The sequence below is a fragment of the Phycodurus eques genome, chromosome 7 (genome assembly GCF_024500275.1).
Source record: "Phycodurus eques isolate BA_2022a chromosome 7, UOR_Pequ_1.1, whole genome shotgun sequence".
NCBI lineage: Eukaryota > Metazoa > Chordata > Actinopteri > Syngnathiformes > Syngnathidae > Phycodurus > Phycodurus eques.
The window spans coordinates 27,265,658-27,289,756 of NC_084531.1; the positions used below are offsets into that span (position 1 = coordinate 27,265,658).

Consider the following 24,099-nt stretch of genomic DNA (forward strand, 5'->3'; position numbering starts at 1 on the left):
GCTCCTCCTGTATCTGAGATTCTAATCCCTACGGACCCTCCTCTCCAGCACCCCTGAATAGCCCTTACCAGGGAGGCTGAGGAGTGTGATCCCATGTAGGTGCGAAACATGGCCCCCTGACTCCCCCGGGACATGGGTGAAGTTCTGTCGGAGGTGGCAGTTGAAACTCCTTCTGACATATCCACTGAGATCTCCTGATTTCTATCCACTTTGTATTACAGTATCTACTTTCTTATTCATCCCTGCGATAAATGGGGTTGAACATGTTCAAGATACATTCGAATTGGGCATGCTGAAGACCACCGTCAGTCAGATTATTTATTATTATTCAGAGTAATTTAGAGTATATTTTATACACAAAAACCTCCCCGTAGTGTTAACCACACATCCATTGGATTAAAAATAAGTAACTGCAAAATAAAAACATGTCAAGTATAAAAGCAAAGTGCTAAATTTGTACAACAACAAATGTTACAGCAAAAAAAAAAAAAAATAGGAGTGCAGTTATACGGCATGTGTGTGCAATACAGTACGTTACAGTTCTGATGAATACATGAGCACTAAATCGCTGTTATGGCATAAAACATGCTGGCAAGCTTATGAATGAAACACAACTATACACAAATTACACGACAGGAGGCCGGCCATGTTACAATTATGTGGCTACGGAGGCAACAAAAAAAAAAAAAAAAGAAAAAAGAAATGTAAAATTAAATATTAGTCCGTTAAAACCTTCCAGAGCTAGAGTACGGCTAAAAACGAAATGGGAAAAAATAATAATAATAAATGGAATCAAATGCTGATTTACGGTGGCTGAAACCCTACTGTAGCAGCAAGTAGGAGGCAAAATATTTCACAGTTTGTCGAGGAGCAAGGGCGTATGGAAAGCCGCTTGGACATTTATTCCATATGCTTGATATCCTGCCATTAAACTATTGCGCTGAATTGTCTTACTGGTAAGGACAAAGAACGTATTAGTACCCATTTATTCAATATCCAGCTTCAGGTCAAAGTACGAGTATACTATTTATCCTGGCTAGAAAAACAACTACACACACTAGTAGCAAGACACCCTAGTTGTTCTACTAGTCTGCTGAATTGTCTTAGTAGGGAGGAAAAGGAGCATACTAGTACATGGACCTTAAGTTGGATATCGAAGATTTTGAGTGGTAGGTAGTACTACCAGTTTTCACTATTCAGGGTCCGGCCTGGTCCCTATATCCCGCGAATAGCAAAAATCTGCAGAGAATTGACGGCCATTACAATTGCACTGAGAGAAGGAAGAAAAGAAGAAAATATTTGTTTTAACCCCAAAAGTACCACTAAGTGTTTTCCGGTTTGAAAAACAAGGAAAAAAAACAACAAAAAGAAAAAAGAAATATATAAAAAAAAGAAGGAATAGGAAAAAGAATTGGAAAACAAATCCGCAGATTGAGGTCGAACTGAGAGTATGCGGGGGTCCACTGTACTAGTAGTGCGTGATATCAACTAGTACAGTTTTGCCTCACTAGTAATTGTACTAGTATGCCAAGTATAATAGTACGACAGTCCTTCTACGAGTGTGCTAAATTATCATAACAAGGGAGGACGAAGCGCATATGCGTACATGGGACCCTAAACTGGCTATCAAGGATATGGAATATATGTTCAAAGAGCTTTCTTTTACAGAAAGACAATTGTGCAACATATTAAGGGGAAAAAACACACACACATTCTCTAATGTAAACGGCAACAAAATCCAACCCGGCCGACGGAGCGTTTAGCATAACACTGCTGGTGAATACTGAGACTTGGGCATGACTTGTCGCCACGACGACGGCGGGAAACGGAGCCATGTCTAGTTGAGGCTGCAGCAGCTCAGGTAGCTGATGGTCTTGCCCTCGCCGGGCACGGGGGCAGCGTCATTGTTGTCCAGCTTGTTGTGCTTGGACTCGCGGATGAGCTGGCAGGCCAGGTCCAGGAAGAGCTTCTCCACGTTGTCCGACTCCTTGGCCGAGGTCTCCAGGTACAGCATGCTCTGCGCCTCGGCGAAGTCCTCGGCCCGCTGGCGCGCCACCTCCCGCTTCTCGGCCAGGTCGATCTTGTTACCTGAGGGCGATTGATGAGTTGCATTCGTTCTGTGACCGCGTTCGTAAGACAGATCATCTTTGCCCGTTGAAAAAAAGGAAATACCATTCATCTGTTCCAGCGTCCCCCTAAAATAGACTCTGTAATAATACCAAACCCCAAGTAATTCCAAGAGACCAAGATTGTTGCGTTTGGATTCAAGGATAAACGCGTGTTACGAATGTCCAAAAACACTCACCGACTAATATGGTCACCACCTGGTTGTTGGCGTACTGCTCGATCTCCCGCAGCCACTCGGGAAGGCACCGGAAGGAGTCCTCGCAGGTGATGTCGTAGGTAAGAATGAGGGCGTTGGCACTGCGGTAATAACTCTGAGTGATGGAGCGGAACCTCTCCTGGCCCGCAGTGTCCCATATCTGCAGCTTCACTTTCTGCCCCTTGATCTCCACCGTCTTAATCATGAAATCCACCCCGATCGTAGCCCCCTGGCCAGGTGGAAAAAGGCCCTGAAAGAAGCCCGGAAAAACCTGAGCAGTCATTCGCTAGTGTGGTAAGCAGGCTCCCTCTAGTGGTATGCGAAGGAATTACTGCCCAAGTACAGTTCGGTTGTATTTAACTTTTGAATTCAATAGATTTGCATTGAATCTTCAAGAACAGTTGGTTTTGAAACACTTATTTGGGTACAAATTTTATGTCACGTTTATGCGCAATACATTTGAATTGAATTATATCAGTAAAATGCTGTGGATTTAACTGAACCGTTAAAATGTTGAATGTGAGACTTGAAGTCGGAATGGTTTGAATCAATCGGTCAAGAAATGTGAAAGGATGAGGTAGATGTGTTCAATATCGCTTATTTTGTGAGTTGAAGATTTTGAAGTTGGGATGGTTTGAATCAGTCAAGAAATGTGGAAGAAGGAGGTAAATAATATCTCTTCATTTGGGAAATTTACTCTGAAAATCTGGGAGTTTGGGGAGTGGGAATTCTAAAATGTCCTGAATGAGCGAAACAGTTTGAAGTTGGAATGATTGGAATTAATCAAACAATGTGGAAGGAGGAGGTAAATGTGTAAAGTCTCTCTTCATTTCAAAATTGTATTGTGAAAATTGGAAATTGTATTGTGAAAAATGGGGAATTTGGGGAATGGGCTAATTCTTGGAATGTGAAAAATAGATGTACTGAGATAGTTTGAATTTGGAATGGCAATGATGGGGAGCTTTTTTGCCAAATGTCTGTGGACAATATGGAAATGTGGGGAAAGTTTTGGGGAATGTGGAAAGCAATACCCTGCATGTCATGATTTTGTGAATATGTTGAGAGTTGGAATGGTTTGAATCAGTGGAGGAATGTGGACGCGTGGCAAAAATCTGCCAAAATAATAAATAATAATACACTTTTTTTCTGAGCAAAAGTGAAATGCTCTTTAGCATTCACACAATGAATCATGAATACATCAATGATGTATTTATTATTATTTTTTTTTTAAATTAACTCAACACCAACCTGAGTGAAGCGGCGTACGAGGCATGTCTTCCCAACTCCGGCGTTCCCGATGAGAACGATTTTGAACAGGTAGTCATAATCCTCCATACTCATGCTCACCTAAAGGAACAAACAAAATATTGTACAATTATCACAGCAGACACATTCAAGAAGACACTGACAGGCAGCTGCGGCCAAGTGGAGACTGCGAAGTATGGCATCCAGAGTTGAGGCACAAAAAAACTATTAACTGTCGGAATTTTTACAAAAATGTAAAATCAGAAGACAGACGTAATGCACATGGTAATATTTAGGGACAAAATTGGTAATTTTATGAGAATAAATGAAACAAAATTGTGATTCTAAATGAATAAAGCTGAGTTTGACAACAATAAAGTCATAATATTATCAGGAAAAACAAGTCATAACCTGACAAAAAATATTTTACTGAAAAATATAGACTATCCAAGACTAAATCATAATTTTACAAGAATACTCAGGAGGTTTGACTGTGTCCATGTATATCCGTAAGTCTGTACTAGACTGCCCCCAGGTGGCCAAGGTACACACACCAGAAGGTGCAGCAAAATGTCAATTGAATTGAAGCAACAAAATGTGGCAAAACATTTTAATTATTTACATTCTATTTAATTACACTATTACTGCATGGTTTATAAAGTAAAATATTATAGAGTGCTTATATTTTAATTAAAAAACTAACTTTTTTAAAATTATTTTTTGGGGGGGGCGGAACGAATTAATGGCATTTCCATTCATTTCAATGGGGAAAGATGATTTGTGATAAAAGTGTTCTGAGCTACGAGAATGGTCAACGAACAAATTAAACTTGTATCTCGAGGCACCACTGTCGACCATTTCCCTGCCTACGAAAAATCCATGAGTGATTGTCACCCACAACCCCCCAAAAAAGATTATAGTTGCCTATCGAAGCCACTAGACACTACAAAGCACTTCTTTTGTCGAAATGAAATTCCTCGTTACTTCAACATAGTTCTTTGGCACCAACATGCCACGAGATGGCTCCTCAATTTTCTTCAACATACAGTGAATACCCGCATATTCGTGGTTCGGCATTAGCAAATTTACAGATATTTGATAGGGAGCTTATCTCCTTATCACCGATTAGCTGTTTTTGTATTCACGCCAAAGCCACGTCTAATGTAAAAATATTGCTTTGGCGCCATCTTGTGGCATCTTTGCATGTTGAAGTGAGGGAAGGAGCTTCACCGTGTCTAATTGAGAAAAAATAAGTACTTTGTACACATTGTATTTTGCATCAGGTGTAGCTAACGTTGCATTCTGCGAGTGAAACCATAATGAACAAAAACTGTAAAAAAATAAAAATAAAAAAAACACACAGCAGTACTGTGACGCTTCATAATTGCCCAGTCATTGGAGTCACTATTTTCCTCTTTGCAAGACCGAGCGGACCAAGTTAAATGCGTTAAATTCGGATGGTTAACATCTTTGTTGACGTCTCGGCGAGGCTACAGTGGGGATAGCTAACGAGCAGCTAGCCACCGTGTGAAGCCATTTTGGCTCTATCCAGGCCATTTTGGCTCTTTTCCTTTGTGGAGATGTAACCCGGTGGAGGGAGAAAAAAAAATACAAGACCGCGATTTACCTCAGTAGAACAAACCGGGGATGTCCCCGCTTTTGACGGCTACTCCCGATGCATCGGTCACCTCATCAAGCGGCGACACACAGCACGGCTGGCCGGGAGTAAGTAGCACAACTCCTATGTGTGTTTGTGTGTATCCTCCTTCGTTGGATGGAGGAGGAGGAGGAAGACTGCACTTCAATGACGTCTTCGTCTAACGGAGCACTGCACTGCAAACTCATCTGCTTCTACTTAGATGGAAAAAAAAGAAAGAAAGAAAGGAAAACATCAATAGTCCTAGGAAAACATAACCGATACTAATAATTATTATGCTATTTGTTATTACTCATAAAGAAAAATAATTTGCTTATGTAAATAAAACATACAAGATACAACAAACAATTAAAATAAATCAATCAATCAGTAAACTAATTTGATCCTTCAATAGAAAAACTAACAGGATAAATTGTTTTAAATATACATATAATTATCAATTATAATTGTTATTATTATTATTAAATACAAAAATAATAATACTCATGAATAACAATAAATAAAATAAAAACTTGAACAAGAAATAAAACAAATTAGATTTTACAACATAAAAATAAGATTACAAATTTGAATAATTAAAAAAGCCCCCCAGAAAATCCCATGGTTATTAAAGATATTTCAACTTTAAAAAATAAATAATGTACTCATTAAAAATACACAAGCTCGCTTATTAATGTAAACACAAAATTACTGACAATTGAATTATTATATAGTATCACCAAATATTACTATTAACCAGAATCTGAATCTGAATCATCTTTATTTTGCCAACTGTGTCCGATAAACACACAAGGAATTTTTAAACTTAAAACATTTTAAAATCCCCTGCTTCTTAAAAAAAATATTGTATTTTTAAATAAATACATGATTAAATTATTTTAAATAAAAAATATGAAACCTCTTCAATTAAAAATAATTTAAATTTTAAGAATAGATTTAAACTCTTCTGCTTCTTTAAAAACAAATATATAAAAAGGCCCGACAGATTTATTTAACTGCATTAGTATATTCAATGTATAACAGCAAAAACATATTTCCAGACTTTTCTTTTTATTTAAAAAAATATATAAAAAATGGAACTATGTACTGTTATTGTTTTCCACCTGCCTTGTTTTCAGTCGACTTCCTGTCTGAACGTGACGTCACCGCCTCAACTTCCTCCAGAAGGCGGAAGCCAAATGGACGACGCTCGCTAATCTCGGAGGTCAGGACAAGACAGAAGGACGTCTTTTGGGAATTTGTGGGCCATGGGCTTCATTCCGGACGAGGGCAAGGGGCTCCCTCCGCCCGGCATCGTAAACCCAAACTCGATGTGGCTAGCCGGCGTGGGCTGGTGCACCGCCATGCTCCAGAACGCCATCAACCACAGGCCGCCGCTAAAGTCAGGTTAGCACCATTAACATGCTAGCAAAATGGAGCAATTCATGTAAGGAAGTACATTCTATTTACATAGCACTCCTCGAAGAGAGGACTCAACGTGTTTAACGTGTTAAAATGCATCGTCACATAATAAAGATTTTAACCCAAAAAAAATTACATTTAATATGTATTCTGACATTTTAAGAAGCAAATTCATTGTTGTTACCGTTTATGGTCCCTAATTGTTTTAATAACAATCTTGATCATCGATAAATAGCTTAGAGACCTTTTTTTAAAAAAACATTAAATTGTCCAAATCCTCAGATTTTAAGCCTCTCAACAATAAATATTCTCAAGATTTCCCTCGTCCTCCGTGAAAGCAGACTGATTAACAGTGTTTATTCAAAATAAGACGTTTACAAACATCCGTTTTTACTTTGAAAAACAATGATCAACATTTTCTGATGCTTACAGATCAAACCAGTAATTGAGTCATCCATTTATTTTTGCATGTTCTGCTTTCTATGAGATAATGTCCTGTTTTAAAATAAAGGGATGGAAATTAAAAACGTTGTTTTTATCCTATTCATAAAAAAAATATTGACATTAAATGATTGTTAGAATAAGCATTGGTTGCAGGCCAAAAGGTTTAAAAGTGTTTTTGTTTTTTTTTTCAATGGAGGGGGGCGGGGAGTATTAAGTGCTACTGAAATGGCTGCCAAAATGTGATTTAAATGTTTTAATTTGTTATATAAACAAAACAGTATTTTTAAAAACGTTTTTCCCATTAAAATAATATATTTACTGTAATTAAAATTTTGTACTTTTGCTTTTTTAAGCTTTAAATGGTAGTTGGATATTTTTTATTTTCATTTTTATTGAAAGTTATTTGTGTGTATAAATATGTCTTGTTTGAAATAAAATGCCTTTTAATGTCTCCTGTGATTGTCAGGAGCTCATCGACAGGCCCTGATGGCGACGATCGGCTGGTTCATCGGCTACCACCTGACTAAATATGAAAATTACGTGCACGCCAAACTGGACCGAGACATGAACGAGTACATGAAACTGCACCCGGAAGATTTCGCACCCAAGGGTGAGTTCATATGTTGTTTAAAAAAAAAAATATATATATATATATATATATATATATATATACTAAAATAAGATTACATTGGATTTCATTAGACCTGAAATAACTTTGGCAGCCATTTAATTGGACTACTGTACAATGCATCATATGTCTGTACTTATTGACTTATTTATAAAGGGTTCTATATAGTGCCCGCATTTAAAAATTATAATGCTAGAAAAAGACAAAACTGGTTACACGTAATTTGAATGTCTCTTTTTTTTTTTAATTAATATTACATATAGCCCATAGGTAACTATAAATACAAAGTATATACTGTCGTTTTTTTAGTTTAGTTTTTTAAATTTTATTTTTTTTAAATATGTATTTATCAAATCATGTAAAGAATGTGATAATTTGTATAAATAATCCAAAATTTGGAAAAAAAATACATAGTCATATGTTATCTGTTTGCCATTAATTTGGTCTATTTAATAGTAAAAAGTTCAAATCAATTTAGAAGTTTGTTTTTTGTAATATCGTGTAGTGTATTTGTCCCTTTTTTATAACAACGCATTTTAATAAGGCAGAATACAATCATACAAATATATTACCCTAAAAAAAAATTAAATTGTGGTACTTCATCAATAATTTTGTAAAGATTAAATAAAACACTTAATACATTGAATGATTTATTAAAATTAAACTTAATTTTGTTCTCTAAATGAATAAATTGTTAAACTTCTACTGATATAGAGACTTTGTTTGAGCTGTAGTTATTTAAAGTGCTTTATAAATAAAATATAATTGAATTGTTAAATAATTGTGGTGCATCATGTACGATAAACTTATTTGGTCTGATGAAAGTAAGATTATTTTTTATTGAAAATACAAATATTTAAGATTAAAATAAATTGTCACGTATCATTTGCTCAATTTAGTAAGTTAAAAAAATATACCAAATTTGGAAAAAAAATGGATATTGTAATATGTTGTTTGATTAACATTTTCCCCCCAAAATGAGTTTTGTAGTAGGTCATATGCAATTAATGAACATATTTGCTCTTGTTCTCACTAGAAAAGAGGACCTTTGCTGAGATTGTGGAGCCTTTCATTCCTGTGCGCTGAGCTGTCATGTCACATTCATTGTGCCCAGTATTCCCCTGTATATAATTGATTAAAAATAAATATAACATAATCCAATAGTCTCCGTGTTCAATGTTTTATTCGCTTGTCCAAATACACAAAATAAGTGCTTTTTTAGTATTTTTTGTTTTTTGTTTTTGTACTTGACTCTTAGTTATGTATACTATGTATGAATGATTATTTTACTCTTAACTGTATCGAGATTTCCCAAAGAACAGATGCATGTTTCGGCGGGAACCCGTGCAAAAATGCAGTGGAAATGCAGACAGTGCTTGGGACTGTTTACCACTTTCCCTATTGTGGATGAAAGAATGACGAGCAAGGCAGTTTGAGCAGAGTGACCTGTTCCTTTACTCATTTCATTTCAAACAATTCCTGGAAGTCCACTCCTATTGGAAGTATAAGGACAATCAAAACAATATAGGGGGAGATGTTACTTTAAAAGGAGCTCACTGGTGTAAACGGGTCAGAATGACCACTTCTATGCTGTGGATTCACATCAGTTTCGGGGTCATTGATGAAACCAAGCTGTTTCCCCTCTGTCCAAATACAAGAAAATGGTCAAAAGTTTGCATCAACACAGTCCAATGTGATGGTTTTCTTAGATTGAGTTCTGATAATCATAGGGTATGTTGCTGTCGTTGTGTGTGCATTAATATTTGTTCATTGTACCATATTCCTTTAAAAAAAAAAAAAAAATGTTCCACAACAAATTAACTTCTGGATTTAAATGTCCAGGCACCGATTAAAATAAGTCCCCATTTAATTGGAGATGCCGACAATGTCCAGGTACTTCTGCGTCAGCCTGTGGCTCCTGCGCGTGAGCTGGCTGACGACGGCGAAGAGTCCGGTCAGGTGGAAGCGCAGGAGGCTCTCCGGCTCCAGCAGCACCTCGCTCACGCGGACCTTGGACTTACTCTTGTCCTCGGGGTGCGCCAGGCCGCTCTCCACTGCGTTCCTCACCGACTTGAGCATCAGGTAGTCGCCGTACAAATCCTGGGAAGGCGCCTCTTGGTCCTCCTCGGCGGGGAGGTCTCGCAGCAGGCTGGGCAGGAGGACCGTCTGCTCCATATTACTCACCGCCGAGCTGTAGCTCCTCAAGGCCAGCAGCAGGCTGTTACGATTTAATTCCGCCGACTGCATGATTTCACTCATCGAAGAGACTGCGTTTCCTGGACTCGTCCGGATTTATACAAGCGCTACGGTTACGTAAGCACATCATGCCACTCGTCTGGCAACGACCCGGGTGCTACTTGGTGTTAATGCTTATCTCTTGTTTGATTTGAACAGTGTTACTGTATGGTACAGTGCAAAAGTTGGGCTTAAAAAAACAAGGGGGTGGAGTAGGGGGGGTGGAGAGTAATGAAATAAGGAATGTTATGTAATCTATGCAAAATGGAAAACCTGACATGACAAGTAAATGTAATGGTACTGTATATAACTAGCCTCAAAACCACCCACTGAAAAAGTAACTGGAATATGATGGATGTGATAACGTCAGTCCCGGTGTTTGAATGACTACAAATTTTCCCACACTGTAAAAAAACGGCCTTAAAAAACAAGTAGTGAAATATGGCATATTATCCATCCATTTTCTGTACCGCTTTATCCTCACTCGGGTCGCGGGCGTGCTGGAGCCTATCCCAGCTATCTTCGGGCCAGAGGCGGGTTACACCAATCGCCAATCGCAGGGCACATAGAAACAAACAACCATTCGCGCGCACATTCACACCTAAGGGCAATCTAGAGTCTTCAATCAGTAGTATTTACTAGTCAGTATTAGTATAAATTGTCATTTTAATTACCGTTACAATATCTATACCAATGTGCTTACTAAAACTCTCGCATTTTAAGAAAACGTTCAAATAAAACCGGCAACTTTGCTGTTAGACTAATGGAATTATCCTAACACAGATAAAATTGTTTTTAAAAAAAAAAAGGAGAAAAAAAGGTAATGAAATGAAGAAAATAGTTAATTGAAGACATTTTCAGCCAACAGAACAGGAAAGTGTGACTTGGCGAGATTTCATAAAACAGGTTAACAAAGCTAGCCCAAAACCACCCACCGGAAAAGTAACCAGAATATGATGGATATTACTGGTAGTATACATTCATACAAATCGTTAGCCTCATGGCATCATTGCAAGTCATTTTGATTACTGTTAGAATATCAATTGATGATACTGATGTCCTTGCTAAAACAAACATTTCTTCCTGTTTTCTGAAAATGTTCAAATAAAACTTAGCCAACGATGCTATAAGGCTAAATTGGCTAACAAAATGTTCCTACAGTGTAGAAACCGGGCTTAAATCAACAAGCTCAAAAAGTAATGAAATGAGGAATATATTACTTAATTTGAGCAAAAAAGGTTTCCGCGAACAGAAGAGGAAAATTCTACTGCGCAAGATTTCGCAAATATAGTAAACGTAGCCAGGCCATAACCACCCATGAAAAAAGTAACTCGACCATGCTGGATGCTATATAGTCACTATCAATACAAATACAAATATTCCTACACGACAAAAGCTGGACTTTGAAAAACAAAAACAAAAATAATAAAATTTGTAATATTTTACTTAATTTAAAATGCTTGGAGCAAGTAAAATTCTTACACAAAAATTACCTGCTAAGTAGAAATATTTTGGCAGACAAAGAACAAACATAATATTTTGCCTTGATTTGTACGTTCATAAAAAATGGTAATGAAATGGAGAATAGAGTACATTACTTAATTCGAGCAAAGTTATCAATTCAATTAAATATTTTATTTTGAGTTTTGTCATAGTACCAATAAGAACTAGCAAGTGGGAATTATTAACGCCAGCCCTGGTGTAAAAAGGCATCATGTGCTTTGATAATCAGCTGAGTGAAACCATATTTGCTCCAAAGTCAAGGTAACCTGGGTTTATTGAGTTTGTTTGTTTGTTTGATTGATTGATCTGTTTGAATTTGTGCTGAGTTGCGTTCCAGTGTGTGGAAACTCCTGGCTTTCGATTCAATTTCCACCCACAGTAGACTGCATAGGCATCGCCCATCTGTCTTGTCCAGCGTTTCCCAACCTTTTTTGAGTTTGTTCTGATAAACGTCCACCCAATTTCGTGTCGATTGGGGAAATTGGTGTCGGGGACTGACTTTTTTTCAAACTTTTCCGGTCTGTAGTGGTGGGCCATTGAAGAAACACTCAGCAAACGTATCAAGTGTGAGGAGAAACCTATTAAGGCAACACTTATCGCGGAAGCAATTTAAAACATCACATGGGCGTATACGGTCAGCGGACACAACATTAGGTACACTTGCACGATCTATCCATTCAAAATCAAGAGTGTTCACAACTGGAAATCCACTGTAGCAGATATGACTCAAAATCAATAGGGTTCACAGATTGAAATCTGTAAAATTTCGAAGTTGAATAGAAAAAAAAAATAAAAATCTTCCTTTTGACTTTAACTACTTCAGCCATCTTGTGATGACTCACTTGAAAGTCCGTAGGGTTCCCACCACTCACAATCCATAGGGTTCATAACTGGAAATCCCAGAAATGTTGAAAAGGAGCTGAAAAACATCCCTGTGCATGATTTATTTTTGACATTTCACTACTTCAGCCATCTTGTGTCCTGTGTTATGATTTTTTTATTTTTAATATTTGACTTGAACCGCCGTCTTGTGTCAGACATCGTCATTTGTCGTCAATTGTGACTGGTGAAAATAAAAAATCCGATTTTGATTTTTCATCTAAGCTACCTGGCCCATGGATCAAAATCAATAGTGTTCCTACCTGATGAAGCCTCTACTCATTACATTGTAGCAAAGCGGTTGAGCGGACCGCATTTGGGCCCGTCGCCATTTTCTCGTCCTCTGGAAGGAACCTCCAGGATAAAAGAAGGCTCCACCAGGGGGCGAGGTGCAGTTTTCAAGTCAGTGGCGTCCCTCCCGGCTCATTATTTGGACTTCTTGCATTGTCCCATGATGATAATCTCCAGTACGTGGGTGAGGTCCATCATCTTGGTGAGCATCTCCATGATGTCCGGGTGCTCCCGAGCACCGCTGATGAACTCCTCCAGGGTCAGCTCACCTGGGCAACAAGATGGCGGGTGTCCAGAATTTCACATGAATGCTGAGAGATGATGTCAGCAAGACTTATAACAGCATATCATAGCACACCCCATGACGACTTGTCTCGACATTCATACAAAACCTTTTCACCGCATTAGTGTGAATGGCTATCGCTTCGAATCCACGCAATACTATTGAATATACAAAAGCGTTAATGTAAATCGTTGTACTGTTTCTCGGCATGTACTCAGTTAATCATTTGATAACATGAATGCTTATCTCGTAGCATTGTAGCATCAATGTGTGAATGGTTGTCTGTCAGCATTCACATGAATGTTTAAGTAGTAGCTTCTCGACGCTTTCACTCAATATTTGTTTTAGGCAGCAGTGAGAATGCTCGTCTCTCAGCATGTTTTCAATAGTTTTTGACAACCAATGCAGTGAATGTTTGTGTCTTAGCATATAGACATTGTATTTGATAGCCTTTGAGTGAATGCTCAATGTATGTACATGAATATTTGTTTGATGCTCTATAGCATTAGTACTGATACTTTTCTCGAACCATTCAGACGGATATTTGTTTAATATATAATCAAATGCTCGATCGCATTTGTACAAATGCTTGTCCCTCAGCATTCAGACAGATCTGATATATAAACTCTCAGCATGAACACAAATCTTTGATGAATCAATTCAAATCAATGAATAGTATTCACACAAATGGCCGACTCTCAATATTCACATGAATCTTTGACGTTTGATAGCACGAGTACAAATACTCGTCTCTCAGCATTCACCCATTTCTTATGGTGCGCATGCATGAGTGCAGGTTTGACCTCACCTTCCCCGTTGACGTCGATCCTCTTGTAGATGAGCGTGACGATTTCTTCGGGGGGGATTTCGTAGCTCCTCGTGATGTCTTGGATGGCCTGGTGGGAGATACTCTGCTCAGGAGCATGCAGTTTATGACCCAATACAGAAAAGATACATCGGCATTGTCTTACGGCCATACAGCAATACTTTTGGGACATAGGACTTTTAAGTTTCCACTGTAAATCCACATCAGCCGTACAGCAGCAAGCACAAATCTGAACTGAATTGGACTTCATATTTGAGCACTTGCGGAGGCTCAGTTGGGATTTCACATCGGCACGGTCTTTCGGCTGTGCAGCATTGTCAACATCAATTGAACTCCAAATTGTAGCACTTTTGGAGGTTCCACTGTAAATACACATCGGCATGGTCTTACGGCCGTACAAAAATTGCAAACCTGAATGAAACTAAACATTTGAGCTATTTTCAGAGGTTCCACTGTAAATACACATCGGCATGGTCTTACGGACGTACAAAAATTGCAAACCTGAATCAAACTAAAAATTGCAGCAATTTGTGGAAGTTCCACTGTAAATGCACAGTGGGGTGGTTTTAAAGCCATGCCGCAAGTACCCGAATTGAACTGAATTCCAAATTGTAGCCTTTTTAGAGGTTCCAATTTGATTTCACATTGGCTTGGTCTTAAGGCCATGCACAAGTGGAAATCTGAATTTAACTCAAAATTGCACCAATTTTGAAACTTCCATTGCAATTTCACACTGGCATGGTTCTAAGGCCCTGCAGCAAGTGCAAACCAAAATTCACTTCCAAGTTGCACAACTTTTCGAGGTTCCTTTGTATCTCACGGTATAAGTATGAGGAAGTGCAGACTAGTTTAGTGAGGCTAAAAATAAGAAGTCCTGGATTAGACCTTGTGTCAACTTTCATTCACTTAAGATCACTTCCATTAAGCACTCACACTTTTTTGGAATCTCCCAGTCGTAAAAAAAAAAAAAAGAAAAAAAAAAACACGACATACCTTAAATATGGTCTCCATTTCATCCTTGTCGATTTTGCCGTTTCCGTCCTGGTCGAAGAGCTTGAAGTACCACTTGAGCTTCTGGTTGACTTCTCCCTTCAGGAGCAGACTGATGGCGGCGATGTATTCCACAAAGTCGATGTAGCCGTCCTGCAAAAGTAAACAAGATGAGAAATTCACTCAGATTATTTATTCCCATATACTGGCATCGTTTGCTTCTTCTCACCCCGTCCATGTCGAAGGTGAAGAAGACCTGGTCCACGTAGCTGCTGGCCTCCGCCGTCATGCCGTTCAGCTCCAGCATAGTCTTGAGCTCAAAGAGCGTGATGAGGCCCGACGGCGACTCCCTCATGAACTTGGTGTACCAGTGGTGCATGTCCTCCTCCAGGATGTCGTCCATGTTGGAGCTATAAGCGCCCATGCTGGCTGGACTGCTCCTCACAATGCGGAGGTAGAGAAGCCCCGGCGGGAACGGAACCAGCGAGGGGAACGTCAGTCGGCCCCGCGCAAAAGGCTGAATGTAATCTTCTTGATCTTGCCAGGAGCCAAAAGCAGACATAACCCTTTAATGGGATAACAGGGGCAAGACTTCTCAGAAGCTCCGGGAGACGGCACCGTGATGGGTGAGGTCTTGGTTTTCGGAGGCAGACACCGAGAGCCTTATTTTGTACTTAAGTCACTTGTATGTTTGGCATCAAACTTCCTTTCCATTAAAAATAGAACTCAAATCACTACTAGAGGTAGTAGTCTGCTTCTCGGCTACTGTTGAGGTACCTTTGAGCAAGGCCCTGCCCTCGTTTTAGTTATAGTCTCCTGCGCGCGGGTGAGGGGGAGCGGGGGGCGATAGGTAGGTTGGTGCCCCCGAACCAATGTTTTTCTATCGGGCAAAAAGTCCATTAGCACCCCCATCGAAGAATGTATTTTGACTGGGAAACATTAGGCTGTCCACAATAAAAGGCCTCTAAAATGTGCAGTGTACATTTTCCATGCAAAATGCTTCTACGTGGTTCTGCAATATCCCGTGCCTACCAATTGATAGTATATAAGCATGGTTGTCATAATAACATGTAGTTTGCACCCTTCTTTACAAACACTAAGATCCAGTACAAGAGCTGAATGGCAAACTGACAAAGTTATATTGGATACTGTCAAGATATTATATATATATTTTTTTAAAATATACAGATGGCAACATGCACAACAAGTGTTTTAAAATGAGAATGACAAATACAAGTTTAAGCAGAGAGCAGCACTGACTCACGAGTGGCCTCAGTGGAACTCTGATGCACTAATCTGGGGATGCTTTTAAAAAAATGGCTCTCAATCCCATAGTGTCTATTTTCAGCACATCTCTATTTTGCTGTTTTGAATGGGGGCCGGAGCAAAACATAGTCTAATCTATACAGTTTCTCAAAATCTCGTACATGTGCCGTTATGCTTCGAGCTACATGCTATTTACGTCCAGTGGCATCTGCTGGGGAAATTGTTTTAATTTAATTTCCTGCCTTATGGTTATCATCACAATTTGTAAAATCTCGCACCTGTCATCTATGACCAAACTAAACCCCCTGACCACTTTATTAGGTACACTTGGAATCCAAAAGGTATACAGCGGTGCCTTGAGATACGACTTTAGAAAAACGCTTGTATCTCGAATCATCTTTCCCCATTGGAGTTAATGGTAAAAATAGTGCTTCTTAATCTGAAAAATAGCGCTCTTATAATATTGTACTTCATAAAAACCCACAGTAACAACATAGCAAAACAAAATGAAAACAAATGAAACTATTTTTGCCACATTTTTTGCTGCTCCTTCTGGTGTACGCGCTTTGGCCACTTAGGAGCAGTATAAACAGACATACAGATATACGGTCACAATTCCTCAGTAAGATGCAGTAAGATTAGTTGTTCTTCACAGAGCATAACGCCTGTGAATAGTGTTATATGATCTTTCAATGTGTTGCTTCACCGTTTGTGTTCAAACATCCATCGCTTAAAGGGTTTTAACGCTGTGACTTTGATGCTATTTGTTAGCACATCTATGGCCTTTTGTATGGCTTGCTAGGATTAAGCTTAACTGACTTCCCTAAGGCAACGCTGTTGCTGATTTAAATACACTAAATTCTATTTGTTTTACGTTTAGTTTGGCAGTAAATGTCAACTGGGAGTGGCAATAATAAGCTTGAAGCCTCCTTTTTTGAAGCGTCAAACCGCATCGTTGTGAAGTGAGTCGAGTGGACTGCCACCATACAGAAATTGGTTGAAACACAGCTCGTATCTCAGGAAAATAAATCAGCAATCTTGTATCTCAAAGCACCACTGGATGATATAGAATATATTACAAACACACCTGATTAGACAACATGCATCTGTACTCCTATTCGAAATAAAGTAAAACTACTCACTCTTCGAAAATGCCGGGAACAGGAAGCGTCAGTTTGTCGCCAAGCTTCTCAGCTCATTTCCCATGTATAGTCATTAGCCACTGTGGCAATTGTATTGCTCATATTGTACTGATCTCCATTTCCTGTTCTAGGGTTATCATGACACATTTCCTCTTCTGCAGTAGAATCACGCACAAATAAAAAGCCCCCTAAAAAAAGCCAAACACAGTCGGCACACATTAGGCCTTTAATGGGAACTGTCAAGAACAACCTCAATCGGTCTGGACGATGATGAGGTAATTAGTTTGATGAAAACAAAATAGCATCAGGATGTTTGTTCCCGACAATTTGGCATAAACACGTTTAATCCAGTTAGTGGCGCAGACAAACATGTCAGCGGCAAAAGAGATTTTTGGCGGGATTACAGTCAGAGTGAGTGACTTTGTCCCTTGATGTGTTACTAGATAGCCAATGAATCTTTTTTTTTTTAATAATAATGTATTTTTTTTCAAATGTGAACTTGCATTTTATTCATTGGACAGGAATAACATGTAAGTCCACATTTTGTGAGGATTTTCTTAAGAATAAAAAGTGTGTGAGGATTTCCTGGTACATTTGTCAGTGGGCAGCAACGACAGAAATAGACATACAGTACAGGAAACAGTGCAGCAGGAACAACTGCGCCCTCTGTTGTTCGACCACAAGAAAAACACTTGGAAGGCTTACAAAATGTAGTCAGCAATCCTCCATTTTACAACAAAAAGAGGGATCGTTATCATGTACTCGAAGGCCATCCTCTTGCTAATATTCACCAGTTAATATCATAAAAAGCTTATTTAAAATATGCACACAACTCGCCTTTATAAAGACAATAATACTCTGTTTTACATGACACCGATCCCACATGTTCATATGAATGTCAAACCTGTCATATACGTATGTGACAGCAAACTAAACCCAGCCGCTTTGGATATACATTCATTAGGTACACCTGCACAATCTAATTTGCAGAGCCTCTCACTGACGTGAGGTCACAATGAGCTTTGAACAAAATTATTTGGAAAACGAACAATCCATTATTATATTATTATTAAGTCCGTATAAATATATATAATTACAATTGAGTGAATGATTTTTAAAAATATATATATGTATATATTTTGTTTGTTTGTTTTTGTTTGTTTTGTTTACAGCACGATGAGCAAGTGGTAAGAATGACTGCCTTGCAGTCAGGAGATCTGGGTTTGACTCCCCAAAACACGCGTGCTAGGTTATTTGTAGACTAAATTGTCCAAGTAAGTGTGAACACTTGTTTGTGTACACATGCCCCGTGACCGCCTGGCGACCACCCCAGGGTGTAACCCGAGCCTGAATCCTAATAACGATCGCTTGACATTGTGCAGGTGTACCTCCTTGATGTCTATATATATATATATATAATGACATTTACACACTAATGCTTGGTCGTTGAAGATGATTTGTATGCCACAAATGTGTGACTGCGTGGTTGCCCGCACTTGTGCCGTCATGTGCACTTTGGAGAACAACCCACCTCATGACAACTTGAGGGAAACAGGGTCGATGTACAAAGAGGACGCGGGGGACGCGTCGCTATCCTGCTGATCGTAGAGGAACTGTCTGAGCACGTTGTACACCATCTCCCTGCTCAGCGTGAACCTCCGCAGCTGCTCCTCGTGCTCCTCGGGCATGACGAACGTCAGCTGGTACTCGGCGATCACCGAGTCGTTCCTGGAGAATTAGAAGACGACGACAAGCTCAACTTTCGTGTTTTGACGGGGGGGGGGGGGGAATTTTCTGTGTTTTTGATAAGAAAAAGAGCACTCAACAGTATTGAATACTACATAAACATACACTAATATAATTATGAAACAGAATGTGAAAGATTAAACAGTTTATGCATCATGATTTCATGCTTCAAGGGCAATTGACATTGTGCTGCTCCTTCTGTTTTGCGCCTTGGCCATCAGGGGCAGTATAATACTTACATAATAATACACGACGGTTTCTTCTAAAGTAATATTAGTCATTTTTCGCACATGTCTGCACGGGTTCCTACCTATTGTGTTCAAATACAAGTTGTTAAAAAGTTTATAATTAACATTGTGTTTTAGCAAAAAGCTTTCATAAGTTATGCAGCTTGGTTAAACACACAATGTGCAATTCTTTGTTTTATGTTTAGTTTTAAAGTAAACTTCAACTGGGAATGGCAAAAAAAAAAAAAAAAAAAAAACTTCTTGAAGCAAGCACTTGCCCTCCTTTTGAGAAATTCACTATCTGCTGTTCCCTTCCACTAGCTAGCGTTCGTAACTCCAATCTTTGCTCGCAAATCAAGACAAAAAACCTAAATCATTGAGCAACAACGAAAAACTCGTAAGACGGGTCACTCGTAGGGCGAGGTATATATCAGTGTTAGATGTCACGCTTACCGGAGAGCGTAAATTTCAGCTTTGGAGAAGTAGCGTCCGAGTGCAGGGGAAGATCTGTACAGGCCTGACACCTTGGAAGGAGAGGAGGAGAGGACGTCATCAGGTTGGGACACGCAGACGCTCAAGCTTCTCACGAGCGCATTCCCAGCATATTTGCATGTTAGCACGTGAGCGCTAAGGCAGAGGAAGCAAGTCTCAAGTCCTCGGGTCATAGAGAACGACAAATCTCTTTAGAAACGTTCAATGTCAAACAATAAATTCCTCAAATAAAAGAATAATGCCTCTAACAACAATGTTTGGATTTTGATCAGAAATTCAGCTAAAATAATTCAATTACATTAATTGAAGGTACAATAAGGATATACATTTAAATTAAAGTTGGTTTGAGGGAGTTCAGCATTTATTTATTTTTTCACTGTACATCCATTTTTATTTTCCAGGTATTTAAGGTTGCATGTTATTAAGTAATTAAACTGAAATAACTGAACAAATAAATAGAAAGTAAATGTATATATATATTTATCTTATATTTAGGCTTTAATTTTACTTTTATTTTTTCTGCTTACCAATACTTTTACTTAAAAATAAATAAATACATCTCTTAAAATGAAATATTCACATACATGCCAAGTAATGAATTCGAATAATTGGCAAGTTTCTCTATAATTCTTTATTTTTTTTGCAATGTTTGGATATTGCTCAGTAACTAAATTAAAGGAATATAATAATATAAATGAAATCTATAGGTATGTAATTTAAAACAAAGTGAATTATTATTTTTTTATAATTAATAATTATTATATTTTTAGAATAATAGTCATGATAAAAATAATATTGATTATTATTATTATTTGTGTACAGCACTTTGTTTCAGCTGCGCTGTATATATCATTTGAAGTAATTCATCTGGATCATATAGAGAATATATTATTCATGTAATTCATATTCATAAGTACATAAATTAAAATGGAGCAATTTGGATGTTGCTCTGTAATTACATTTCTTTTAAATTTAAGTCTCTATATTTTTGTTTTTAAACGACAAAAGTAAGCATTGCTATATTTATTTATGTATTGCTGCTGGTGTCTTAACTGCAGGAAGGAAGTTAAGTTCCTGTGAGCTGCATGTACGCTACTGATGACATAAGAGCAATCAGACTTCCAGGGAGTTTAAAAAAAAAAAAAAAAAAAAAAACTACACTGCGGCCCCCGAAACGTTCAAGTAAAAAAAAAAAAAAAAAAAAAAAAAAAAAAAAAAAAACGGAGAAAGAAAACATTTCGCTTTTCATCACAGCTGTCCCACCTTGCCCTCCAGGTCGCTGGCGAGGGCTCGGCTCTGATTGGAGGAAATGCTGAGGAGGTCCTCGGTGAACGCGAGGCCGGGCAGACGGAAGCTGCCGTTGAAGATGCGAGGAACTCGGAACAAAGACCGGTCGAACTTCTCGTCCGGGTCCTCGTGAACGGCTGCGCGGAGGGAGATGAACCAGATGGACCACATGAAGTATAATACATAGTATAATATAAAACAATATCTTATGACTTTTTAAAATATTTTTAAAAGAAATGTTTTATTGTAAATAAAATACTTTTTTTGCAAAATGAACAATTCTACAAATAAATCTATTATATGTAGATTTAAATATCTATTTGATCAAATATTTAATATATTTACTATAAATAAAATAAGAAATGTTACATATCCAGTTAACATGTTTTAACTATATTACATCATTAATTAATTTATTTATTGAAAATAATGACATGAAAAATTTATTTTAAAAACATTTTTACATATTTATTTATTTGATTATTTTTTAGAATTAATTGGGCAATTGATTTATTATATACAATACAATAATAAAAAGTTACATAACATTCTAAAATATACATCTAAATTTGTTTAATTGGTCAATTAATTTTAATTAAATTAGTAATAAATAAAAAATTAAAATGGTCTTTATTCCTTTCAATTCAATTCATTTATTTACTTATTTGTACGAATGACCTTGCCCATCTGTCCCTTTTCAAAATCAAACGTGCCCGTGGATGTTTTCTCGCAGCACAAGTCTCACGAGCTTTCCGACATCTCATGCGAACATACAACAATTTGCTTTTCGGGGCTGCGGGCGTGAGCGTTACCTGAGCACACGGCCAGAGAGAGGAGGATGACGGCTGCCATGAGGACGGCGAGCAAAGCGAGCAGCATCCACAGGCGCACTTTGCCGCACACCGCCTCGCTCAGCTCCCTCTTCACCCTGTACACCGCACCCTCCTTCACAAAAGGACACCTTGCATGAATAACACGACTTAAAACAAGTTAACGCCATACTTCTAATTTCCCTGAGGGAATTAAAAAAAAAAATAAAAAAAAAGTTTCTAAAAATGTAAAATTAATGCAAATAAACCCTCCCATAAAGCTGCTAGTTGAGTAAATAAATTCCAGACATTACCATAAAAAAATATCTTTTTTTTTTTTACTCTGAATATAATATTATGAATAACTTCATAATTTAATGAAATAATAATGTCTAGCTTTAAACATTTTGCTTCTATTCCATTATTTTAAAAAAGTTGAAAAATACATTTATACAACTAATATGCAAATGCATGGTGCTTTGCAGTAAAGTAAATAAATGCCTACTCAGCCACTATTAGACCAGATAGATAGCTAGATAGATAGATAGATGAGTTATGTTATATGTTAGTATAAGATATGTAAATACGATTAAAAGTAAAACCTGAGAAGTACTGAATACCTCAGTTGCCAGACGTCCTGAACGCATCGTCTCGCCGTTGTGACCGTTCTTCTGAAACAAAACACACACACGGATACACCATACTTCCTTTAAAATCTCCGCCCCTTTCTGCTAAATGAAGAAGTGAGTCATGAGTCTCACTAGCGTGGAAAAATAAATAAATACACGTCTGCTCCACACTTGATGTGAAATTTGACAGCGTGGGGGGACACACTTGCTGTCTGGTAGCAGTTAATACATATGGCAACTTCCTGTACATGACAACTTCCTGCGTCAGTCTCACCTGAGCGGCCAGCAACACGCTTCTCTCGGTGGTGCTGTGGCATCTGTCAGCGTGATTGTCACCGGTCCCCGTGGTCCCCTGGTGGCACACACACATTATCCAGTACATCAAACTTAAGGGTTACGGTTTACAGGGGGTTGGCTTGTTTTCACCTGTACATGACCGTGACATATGACAATTTGTATCTGCGACTCCACTTAACCTTAGCAAGTATTAGAGAGAACCCTCACAGATTCACAAGAATTGTACATTTTTGAGAAGTCATTTTGAAGTAACTGTCACAATGTCAATAAAAAAAATTTGCTTGCTAAAAATTGTGTTTTTTCTTTACCTTTATACAGATTCTCAGTCATCCAGGTCATGCGGTAAGCCACAAAACTGGACTCTTCTTGTCCGTAGAACTTTTTTTTATTGTATTCCGAAAATGTTTCAAAATAATTTGGGCAATTCTGCTGTTAGACGAATGGTATATTTTCAAGATACAAATTTTTATCTTTTCAAGATGAAATTTGCAATATTATGAAAATAAAGTTATATATTTTATAGAATGAAGTCATAATATGACAACATTAAAGTTACATTTTTTTTTTTTTTTTTTAGAAAATTTCTCACACATTTATGAGAAAAAAATATATATTTTAGGCATCGGAGTTATGATATTGCAAGAATAAAGTTATATATTTTTCAGAGAAAAAAAATAATAATTGTACATTCGAGATGCACAAGCACCGCAGAACAGTAAAGCACTAACACAACAAGAGAGGTGTCCTGGCTGGTCCGCCAGTGTCATAGATAAATAAAGCCATCTGTGGAAATTGATATGAGAAGTCTGAGTAGCCTCAACCTTTTACTTGATTTTGTTTTATTTTATTTTATGAAGTTGTTTGGCAAATGTAACACTGTTACATATTGTGCCTTTAAAGAGCACAAAAGTAAACAGACTCAAAGTGGAACAACTGTGGAAAACGAGTCTTATTGATTGTTGTGCTGAAACTTAATATCATACAGGACATTTGGCAGTATAAAAAAATAAAAAAAACTGTTGTGGACTAACAGTAGATCACTATTGAGACGTTTGGAGAGACTTCAACTCATTCACTGTCAGTCGTCCATGTTAACATGGATATTTAAATTCAAAAAATAACATAAATATGAGAATGGAGGTGTGGTCAAGTAAGTGTCCACGTTGTTATTTTTGGCAAACAAATGATAATTTACTCACCAAATGTGCCACGGTGTCGTTCCCGTTCGTTTTAACGATCTCCATCTCAATATCCATATTCTCCAACAAGCAAAACTCCCCCCCCCCCCCCCCCCCCCAAAAAAAAAAAAGTTCGAACCCGGAAATATCTCTAGTAGTACTACTACGTAACCGAACTTTCTGCGGGTGGTCGTAAACGTCTCCGCCAAATGGTGGAAGCAATGTGGGACAACTCCTGGGCTCAGTCCGACTAAAGAGACACGGCAGGTTGCGAACACACACGAGAAACACGAAGTTCCACAGTGTCACTGAAACTTCCTG

At 38.0% G+C, this 24,099-nt stretch overlaps 5 protein-coding genes across 6 annotated transcripts; 1 reads left to right on the forward strand and 4 right to left on the reverse strand.

The window, feature by feature from the left end:
* Positions 1-300: 300 nt before the first annotated feature.
* rab30 (RAB30, member RAS oncogene family) lies at positions 301-5,377 on the reverse strand. The gene is made up of 4 exons (XM_061681807.1): positions 5,196-5,377; positions 3,572-3,670; positions 2,306-2,573; positions 301-2,088 (listed from the first exon to the last, which is right to left on the reverse strand). The coding sequence occupies exons 2-4, from the start codon at positions 3,662-3,664 to the stop codon at positions 1,838-1,840; spliced, it is 612 nt and encodes a 203-aa protein (XP_061537791.1). The 5' UTR covers positions 3,665-3,670; positions 5,196-5,377; the 3' UTR covers positions 301-1,837.
* A 984-nt stretch (positions 5,378-6,361) lies between these two features.
* On the forward strand, positions 6,362-8,854 carry ndufc2 (NADH:ubiquinone oxidoreductase subunit C2). The gene is made up of 3 exons (XM_061681808.1): positions 6,362-6,611; positions 7,537-7,680; positions 8,735-8,854. The coding sequence occupies exons 1-3, from the start codon at positions 6,473-6,475 to the stop codon at positions 8,782-8,784; spliced, it is 333 nt and encodes a 110-aa protein (XP_061537792.1). The 5' UTR covers positions 6,362-6,472; the 3' UTR covers positions 8,785-8,854.
* Positions 8,855-8,988: 134 nt separating this feature from the next.
* On the reverse strand, positions 8,989-10,651 carry thrsp (thyroid hormone responsive). The gene has a single exon (XM_061681570.1). It carries the CDS (start codon positions 9,955-9,957, stop codon positions 9,565-9,567), a length of 393 nt encoding a protein of 130 aa, XP_061537554.1. The 5' UTR covers positions 9,958-10,651; the 3' UTR covers positions 8,989-9,564.
* A 134-nt stretch (positions 10,652-10,785) lies between these two features.
* Positions 10,786-15,354, reverse strand: guca1c (guanylate cyclase activator 1C). The gene is made up of 4 exons (XM_061681568.1): positions 14,935-15,354; positions 14,709-14,858; positions 13,693-13,785; positions 10,786-12,870 (listed from the first exon to the last, which is right to left on the reverse strand). The coding sequence occupies exons 1-4, from the start codon at positions 15,265-15,267 to the stop codon at positions 12,742-12,744; spliced, it is 705 nt and encodes a 234-aa protein (XP_061537552.1). The 5' UTR covers positions 15,268-15,354; the 3' UTR covers positions 10,786-12,741.
* Positions 15,158-23,899, reverse strand: LOC133404994 (TPA-induced transmembrane protein homolog). 2 transcript variants are annotated; one of them, XM_061681566.1, is made up of 8 exons: positions 23,800-23,899; positions 22,578-22,655; positions 22,295-22,345; positions 21,678-21,810; positions 20,842-21,002; positions 19,540-19,610; positions 18,645-18,841; positions 15,158-15,242 (listed from the first exon to the last, which is right to left on the reverse strand). In XM_061681566.1, exons 1-7 carry the CDS (start codon positions 23,854-23,856, stop codon positions 18,646-18,648), a joined length of 747 nt encoding a protein of 248 aa, XP_061537550.1. In that variant the 5' UTR covers positions 23,857-23,899; the 3' UTR covers positions 15,158-15,242; position 18,645. The 2 variants fall into 2 exon arrangements, with proteins under 2 accessions (XP_061537550.1, XP_061537551.1); XM_061681567.1 differs by lacking the exon at positions 15,158-15,242 and having other exon boundaries at positions 18,646-18,841; positions 22,295-22,342.
* Positions 23,900-24,099: the final 200 nt, after the last annotated feature.